At 48.8% G+C, this 8,959-nt stretch overlaps 1 protein-coding gene across 1 annotated transcript in view; it reads left to right on the top strand.

Moving 5' to 3' along the window:
- Positions 1 to 8,959, top strand: part of RNF220 (ring finger protein 220) — a 222,351-nt gene that overhangs the window by 155,181 nt on the left and 58,211 nt on the right. The window contains exons 6-8 of the mRNA XM_017743556.1: positions 6,340 to 6,435; positions 7,352 to 7,366; positions 8,866 to 8,893. Coding sequence (XP_017599045.1) covers positions 6,340 to 6,435; positions 7,352 to 7,366; positions 8,866 to 8,893 — 139 coding nt within the window. The remainder of the gene's footprint in view (positions 1 to 6,339; positions 6,436 to 7,351; positions 7,367 to 8,865; positions 8,894 to 8,959) is intronic.

Raw genomic sequence — 8,959 nt, 5'->3', positions numbered from 1 at the left:
CAGGAATGTCTCGCAGAGGCATATGGAGAGCACCATAGACTCTGCTTGGCTGCCCAGGAGTCTGTACGTAGCTGTCAGCAGCACGAGTTCCCCTTGAGTATCGTTCCTGGACTTCATGCTCTCCCCTTGCCTTGGCTGCCTCTTGCAAGGCAGGAGAGGAGTACACAGTGGGTTGAACCCATATTGGCGAGCTGTAAATCCAACTGTTCCCACTCTTCCTTGAGCAGCTGGTGGTAACTGGAGAGTCAGCATTCCCAGGTCCTCATTGCTACCTAAGAGAACTTCAGTACTGCCCATATTTCAGCGTATCAGCTGCAGACCGTTACTTGTCACCTAACAGGTAAACTTATATCCCCTGTGGAAGAGCTGGAACTGATCACTGAAGGGGAACAGACTAGGATCCATGAAGCATCCCAGCTCTTGTGGTGGGTTCAGCATTCAGTTTCCACTGCTGCTTCCTAATACATGGCTGCAAATTGTGTCCTGGCCATGCTCTGGCTCTTGCTGCAAACAAACACTGACGTGAGTGGCCACGAGCAAAATCCATCCCACGCATCCAGCAGATGCCTGCAGCTGGTTTGTTTAGGTGTGCACCAGCTCCACGGAGGGTGCTCGCAGGCAGGCAGCCAGCACACTTCTCCCAGACCTCCGGCAGAGCTGGAAACCAAGCCACAGTGCTAGAGCTCTTTGCTTCCCCCACCCACCCCTGTGATTTTACAGCTTCACTGAGCAGTTTGAGAGAGAATTACAACATCTAGTGGGAAATTTGACCACTAAAGCCCTCCAAGGAAAAAGAGCTTCGAAGCAAGCAAGATTTGGAGCCTTAAACCTTGACAGAATGTCTGTATTAAGCCCTTCCCAGCTGCCTCACTTGAGATGAAATTTCTAGCACAATCATTTAACTTCTCCATATCATGTCTGGTGGTAGGAACAGGGGACTGGTATCTGGGCCCTGGGGTTTTAACTCCTTCTCTTGTGTCACTGACAGACTGGGAGGTTGGAAAAGTCTTTTACTATATCTGTGCCCCCTCCCTCTGTAACTGTGATTTACAAGGAAAGATTAAAAAGCTTAATCTGGGTATTGCAGCAAAGCTATGGCCAAGCTGGGGACGTGAGAACAGCCCACAGATATGTGCAGGAGAGGAAATTATGCAGGATGAGTGTTAGCTGGCTGTGCTTCCTGCAGTTTGGGGTGATGAATACCAGAGTCACTCCAAAACCAAGTATCTGCCAGGTTTTATTCCATAAAACAAATTACCCCATGGCCAAATAAAGCCCCTCACTCCCCTTGGGCCAAACAGCTGTACCCTCCCGTTAGACCAGGGGAAACCACTGCATTTGGCAGAAGGAGCAGAGAGGGGCAGACCTGGGCCAGACCTCTTTCCCCCTCCATCTCCAGAGTGCTGATGGGCAGTTCTGCTGGAAGGTGCCCCTTTTCCCACTATGTAGCTGGTGTCTCTTCCAGGAGGACGCAGAGCTTCATTACAGTCACAGGTGTCACTGTAACATGCAGAAATGAATTAGTAGCTCACACTTCTGTAAGCTTATTCTGTTTGTGAACCACTGGAAATTTTCAGCGAAGACCAGAAGCTGCTGATACCATTATTTCTGTTCACACCCTTCTCACATTTAAGCCTTTCATCCCCAGCTCCATCCTACCTTTATCTCTGCCAGCTAAAAGCCACTAGATAATTTTACCTCTAACTTTTCCGAGGAGCAAATGTGAACCCTCCAAAAGCTTCTAGGAAACTCAGCTCTAATAGTAGCATCTTTGTGTCGGGGATCCTCCAGCAATAACAAAAATGGCTAGCAGAGTTAAGGGGGAAAATCACAGCAAGGCCTGGTATCACTCATTGCTTTCGGGTTACAGTTCCCAAGTGATAACAGCTATTAGCAACACTTTGACGTCTTCCCTACCGTGGAGGGGAGGGCAGGAGACAGAAAACATGTCAAGCCATCACCTCCATGTTAAGTGATAAGTACCTATTTAGACGGCAGAGTTAAGGCTGAATGCATCAAGCAGGGAACACTTTGTGCCCAAAAAAAAAAAAAAAGATAAAATTTTAAAAGATAGATAAAAAAAAAAGCAGGGTTAGGGTATTTGTTCTGCTGACAGCAGCTGTGATGGATTGTTTAAGAAAAATAGACTCCTTATGTTTTTCCAGGGCTCTCAGAAAGCAGAAGTCCAGCACTTTAATACTCTCAAATGACTGGCCTTGAGAGGCAGCAGAATGTCAGAGCCACCGGCTGGGCTGTCCCCACGCTGACCCCTGCCCCGGCTGCCGGCGAGAGGCCGCTCTTCGGGCTGGGGGCGGCGTGTGCCGGCAATTTCCATCCATTTCCTCGGGCTGGCGGCTGCACCCTGACACCCGTCCCCTCCCCTCGAGCTGCCCCGGGCCCACGCCTGGCGCGCCTGCGGGTCAGGAGCCGGCGGCGAGTTAGCACGGGTGTCCTTGCCGACATTGCCTCAGCGCTGCCCACGGCTCCTCCACCCGAGGAGGGAGGAGCAGGTCTGGGGATCGATGGCCTGGGATCGCAGCAGCTGGCACGCAGGCTGCCTCATGCACGTTTGATTCATACCAAACCTGCCCCTGTATTTGTACACGTAAACCAGGTGTTGCTCCTGGTTTCGGTGAGCTGCTGAAACATTCCCAGCTCATCTCTGCAGGGTTGCAGGGTCCATGGAACGTGTCGGGAGCAACCGGCGTGAGCCTTGCAGCATGAGCAAGGCTTATGTGCCCTCGGGATCTGTGGACACAAGCGGGGAAAGCCATGCATCCAGACACGTCTCTTCTCCTTGGCACGGCACGGCTGGGCTCCAAGGGGCAGGAAGGAATCACGGAGCAGGGCCATGGCTGCCCAGCATGGCAGGAGGGGCAGGAGGAAGGAGGGAGTGCAGGGCTTGGACAAGATTGATGGCCTCGTTGCCATTAAGAAAAAAATTAGCCGGTGGCGGCTATCATATTAAAGGGTGAAGAAGCCGTGAATTATTTTCTTAAAGATCTTATCACTTACAATGATAATTTTACCTTCCAAAAGGCCACTTTTAATGAGGCAAGGCAGGCAAAAAGTCATGATTTAATGCCAGATTTTTTTTTCCAAACACATTTTACTGCTTTTTTGTCCATGTTTAAAAAGCGCCGGTGACCTTTTTTTATTTAGCTTGCCCCAGGTGTAATGCTCAGTCTGATCCTCTCAGGGTTTATAACCTCCACAGAGAGTGCCTTTACCCAATGGAGAGATGATTTAAAGGGGAGGGAGAAATATGAAGCTTCACCACCACTCACATACAGCCCTTGCTCCATCTTTGATGGTGGGAGTTGTGGAGGGGAGACCAGGGAGGGAGGAGAGTCCTCTCCCCCAAATATCCTCACTCAGACACACTCTGAAGGGCAGCTGGGATGTACTGGCAGCTAGGCGTGGATGAGCTGATTAGTGGCCTTTCCCCAAGGGAAAAGGGACATCTCAGCATCAAGGCTTGTTCCCACCTTGCTTAAGAACCTGGTCCCATGGTAGAGAGCATCTCCCCATCAGGAGTGTCTCACACAGAGCACTCAGTGCCATGTTTTTGGGCTGGGATGCCAGAATTTGGGTCTGCCATGCAGCATGGGCATGCAAAGCACATGTAAAGCTACCTTTTCCCTCCACAGCCATCTTCCCAGAGCCCAGTTGAGAGAGGAATGGGAATTGTATCACTGCCCTTTCTCTGCTTGCCAGGACCTGGGTGGAAATGAGCAGAGTGGGTGCAGGGAACAGCAAATCCTTGGCTTGGCATGCTGTGGTCAGGCATCCTCACTGCTTAGCCATTGGAAAACAGCTTCAACATGACAATCTGGAGTCAAAGAGGCCAAAATTGGGATGGTAGAGGCTGGCCTAATGCAGGATTGAAAGTCACCCTGATGGTGAGTGCCTTTTCTAATCCCTTAGCCTCTGAGCCTGCATCCCTGCCTGCCCCCATGGCTGCCCGAGAGGCAAAGTGTGGCACAGCGCAGGGAAATGAGAAAAACAAATGAAGTCAAGTTTCCTAAGAGTGAAGGGGAAGTGTGACTTGGCATCTCTAACGCTGTGTTTAACATGCCGGCAAGGTATTTAGAATTGAAGTGCTTGCACACAATTTAAAAATAGACAGTTTATTAATCTAAACTGCAAGTGTATGTAGAAGAGGCCTCGAGATTGACATCTTTGGGATTAGTTTAGCCCTTCGTTTTTCCAGAGGTCATTGCCATGGTGCTCAGGAGGTTTGTGGAATAAATGGGGCCGGCGTTCTTCCCGGGACCACACGCTAAAAACTAATACATAACGTTTAATTTACTGTCTCCATAGCTAGCCCAACCATTTTTCACATAATAATATTGGATTAGAGCTACCAGAAGCTGAGGGGGGAGCTGGAGGCAGGCAGGGTTTGTCTGTCTGTCGTCAAGGAATGGGGAGATGGGTATTTTTTCCCCTTTTCTAGAATACACTGGAAGACAAAACAGATTTAACCCTCCCAGCTCCAGGTTGCTTGGCTTATTAGAGCATTAACACTGCTGCAGTCAGGGCTGTTACTCTGAGTCACAACTGAATTCTTTGAACCTCATCCCTCTCTTTTATAGGACATGTGCAATCCTGCTTATTCAGAAATGGTCCTCATCCTCCATTTAGAAAATAAAGAAACTAAACAACAGCAGGAGCTTGGGGTCTGCACTCTGCAGAAATTCTGCAGAGGGCTTTTCCAGAAATAAATGAGCTGTTCACCAAAGCCCACTAGCAGCTGGGTTCAGCCAACACATGAAGCCAGAGAGCCTCTCTGCTCTGCCCGTCTGTGCCCTGGAAAGTGGAGGCTGAGCTCTTGAGGCAGCCCTTGATGGGTGCTCCCAGCCCCACAGGCTCCCACTGGCCCTCCCAGTGCCTGGCATCCCTGTTGGGCTGGGCTGAGGAGCAAGCCAGCCTCAAGATGTGGTCAGCACAGCCCTCAGGTGGCAGAAGCAGTTGTGTCCAAGGAGGTAACCAAGCACCCCAGCAGGCAACTCCTCTGTGACCCCTTTCAGGACATCACATCTCCCCGCAGCCGGTAGAGCTGTGCTTTACGGCAGAGATCTGCACTGCACACTGGGCCATGCCTCTTGCCCTCATGGCAGGGCTGGCAGCTCATACCCATGGGGCTGAACTTGGTATCCCAAGCTGCCCTCCTCCACTGCCACCCCAAGCCTCCTTCCCTCCATGCCCGTGCTGGCTGCACTGCCGTGCTGTTCTCGTGGAGAGCTGTCCAAGCCTGGGGGATTGCTTGCTGCTGACTGAACCGATTTGTATGCTGAGTCATTTTTCCACTTTCTCATATCTTTCCCAAAAAATGCACATTTTTTTCACGTTTCATTTCAGCCCAGAGGCAAATATTTCTGGAATACTTGCCTCTCTCCAAGGTATTATGCTTTTTAATAATGTTGTCACCACACTTGACCTGTCCAATTCAGATGATATCTACACTTCCCTTCACAAACACACACATCTCCAAACAGTCATTTATTGTCAAATCTTGCCAGCTGATTCTCAGAAACAAACATCTGCAGAGCTGCATTTCCAGTGCACATTTTTTCACAATGTAGTGGGCTATATTTAGCCTAGTTGAGCTAATTTATAATTTAAATTAGAATTTTAAATTGCATTTTTCCCTCAAAGTACTCTAATAATAAAGTTCCATTGCAACTCAGTGTACATTTCTTCGGATGCTGTCAAACTCCCATAGTAATTTTCCTGCTAGAGTTCACTGTGTGTAGAATTTAGACTTACCTACTATTGACTTGAAGTTTATCAGTGATCTCTTAGGTCTCAAATATCACTGAGCTTTTTAACCTTCTAAAAGGCCCCTTTTTTTTTTTTCTGTGCTACTTATTAAAATAAATAGCATCATTACTGAAGGAAGAGGTAGTTGCACTGCAGAGGTGCTGAGAGCTTTAGTGCAGTTTACAAAGCTATTGAGAGATTTAGTGGCACTTAAAAAGGGCGGATGAGGACATGTAAGCACTGCTCCACCTCAGCATTCCTGTGCCTTATCATGAGAATTTCTGGTGTGATCCTCACATATCATTTCCAGCAGGGTCTGATTCTGCCCCAGCCACCAGACCTGGAGTAAAAATGCCTGTCACATTGTTGCATGAATCATTTGTACTCTGCTAGACCCAGCAGCCTGGTCCCCTCGTGGGGCCAAGTCCCTTGGAAAGAGCAGAGCCAGTCCCATAGCCCAGTATTCCATCCCAGCACAGTCCTGCAGCTCAGCACATGCTCTCCATGGCTTTGAGGACAGCTTAGAGACAGGCAGAGCTTGACAACGCTCACATGAATTTCTCCTTTCTCTTGCAGTCAATTTTGTTGTCGGCCTCAATCAAGCGGGAAGGAGATTCTCCAACAGCATCACCCCACTCCTCAGATGACATCCATCACTCAGACAGATACCAGGTAAGCAGGTGGATGCTGTTGCTGGTCTCAGCCTTAGGCAGGGAGCCAGCTCACCCCAGTGCCCACAGCTCTCTCTGTGTGACAGCCTTGCTCTTGGCTATGCATCACTGCCCCAGTTCTCCTGCCAGCATCATGGGGACCTGAGCGCTTGGCCCCTCACAGGACTGCAAAGGTGGTCTTTTGTCTGCAAAGTCCTCCCAGCTCTGACTAGAACCACTGTGGTATTTAAAAATGTTTTTAAATCTTTTTAGAGGTTTCTGTTGCATTATATTCACCATTTTGGTCTTATTTCCATGGCTGTGTTTGTCATTACCCACTCTGTGCCATTGAGAAACTTTCAGAGGAGTGACGTTTTTTACTCATGACTCCCACCCAAGACAGAAGTTATTGGACCATCCACAGCCATGCCAGCCTGTTTTATAAAACACTCTCTGCCCAGAGGAGCAGCAGGTCTTGACTTGGGTGATGCAATGAGTAATGAGGGAGATGGAGCAAGAAATGAAGAAAAGGGCAGCAGCTCAGGTACAGCTTGGCTAGTTGTAAGTCTGTATTTTTGGGGCAGGCCGGCACACTCGACTCCAACTCAACACACATCCAAACTGTTTGGCTGCAAGCCTGTACTCAGCCACTGGCTTCAAGTAGGCTCTGAAAGGCAGCAGATAAATTAATGTTGGTCATCAGCACAGACCCAAGCGTGCATCCACCTGCTGTGTGGACAGGCTGGGTGGGCTGAGGCTGTACCAGCGTGGCAAACACCCATCACCCTCCATCCTGTGGTGGTCTGCAGCCATACCCTGTGCCCAGGGTCAGACAGGGACTCACATCTTCCTGCATCAGCCACTTTGCACACACCAAGTCTGTGTTTGGACCCGCAGAGAGAGGCTGACGACCAGTGCTGAGGCTCTTAACAGAGCAGACCCAGCTGCAACTTGTTTCCTGGAAATGGGTCCAGTTAGTAGCAGATTCATACATTTGTTGCCCATTATTCCATCCTCTGTCTTATTTATTGGTTATATTATCAACTGTGGATCATATTCCCTTGTGGCTTTGAGTTATAACTTGGTGTCACATCATAGCTGCTTTACCGTCCCATGAACAATAAAACCTGGTGCAAAGTAAGAGAAGCAAAACCTTGCAGAAGATACAGAAATGCCTGTTTCAGGTAATCCTGCTCTCTTTCCTGCCTGTTTATTAAGACTAATAAATAAATTACGTTCATTTCAAAAGGGCATGGAAGAGACTTTTGCCATGGCCCCCTTCATTGGAGAACCCCCTTCCTTCCCACTCCGCCAGACATCAGTCTCTGTGAAATTGGTGGCCCCTTGCAGCCCTCTGTCCCTGTACGTTTTTATTATGTCATACTCAAAGACAAATATTCTTAGCAGAAGCCCCTCTATGTGCTGAGTCCAGCTACTCTCTAATGTGCTTTAAGTTTGTGAGCATATTTTATGGAGGGTTGCAGCCCTTAATGCAAATGTGTAATGGGAGCTGTAAGTCTGCACTGCAGGGAGAAAACACCTCTGGGGCCTGATTTTCATTTACGTTTGTGCTGGCTGCGTTATGCTGTGCTGGCAGTGTAAAGGGACCTCAGAGTGGGTGCCAGGGGTGTGTAAGGCCTCACTGTATTCTTAATAAAGCCACAATATGAACAAGAATTCAGTCTGCCTGCCTTACCAAGGGACATGCCCAGGAAGCAGAGCAGAAGATTCTCACGGTGGTGATTTTAAGGTCTGCAAAATTTAGCTTTCCATATGCAGAGGTGTGCTGGAATTATGACTGTCCCTTGTGTTGTGATCTAATGATTATACAGTGTATTAGTAACATGCTAGAACGTGAGTTATTGGCGTTTGGGTTTTCAGAATTCCTGTGGCTCCGTTTTCTTAGTCTTTGTGCTTATATACCATGGGGATACTTAGGGAAGGAGATTTATGAATAGGAGTGCTACGGAAATAGGGGCTGGCACAGCACTTGGGCTACTTGCTGCTTGCTGCATTGCTCCCCATGCTGAGAGGGAGCTCCAGCGAAGGCAGTGGGGTGGCTCCTGGATGTGGGGAGGAGGGGATCCTCTTGCCTCCCCTGTGCCAAGCCTGGTTGCTGGAGTTTGGTTACATGGACACTGATCAGACAGAGGTGGTGGCAGCCAATGGATTTGGTCAGTAGCGGCTGCTCCTCTTAAATACAGTATGTTCTGTCAGACGGAGCTTCGAGTAAAAACAATGCCATTTTAGTTATATTTAGATAAAACCCTGAATAAAACCCGGTGGAGAAATCAACAGCAAATTACAAGTGATACACCATACTGCAAATATGGCATTTCAGGCTTGAAGGGAGCCCACAGAATATTTGTGACTGAATAGCAAGTGTAGTGTGACTGAAAGCCTAATCCTTGTCCGGAGAAGGCTCACCTCCTTCCCCCGGAGCTCAGGTAAGCGTGCCTCCCGAAAAACAGCTCTATTCAGTGAAAGGGTAAAGCCAACAGTCAGCAGCTTTGATTTTGTAAGTAAGCACATGTATGAAAATCCAG

This window comes from Corvus brachyrhynchos, unplaced genomic scaffold, assembly GCF_000691975.1.
Source record: "Corvus brachyrhynchos isolate BGI_N302 unplaced genomic scaffold, ASM69197v1 scaffold48, whole genome shotgun sequence".
Classification (NCBI taxonomy): Eukaryota; Metazoa; Chordata; class Aves; order Passeriformes; family Corvidae; genus Corvus; species Corvus brachyrhynchos.
The sequence above is the reverse complement of the archived record's forward strand: the minus strand, read 5'-3'. Positions and strand labels throughout refer to the sequence as shown.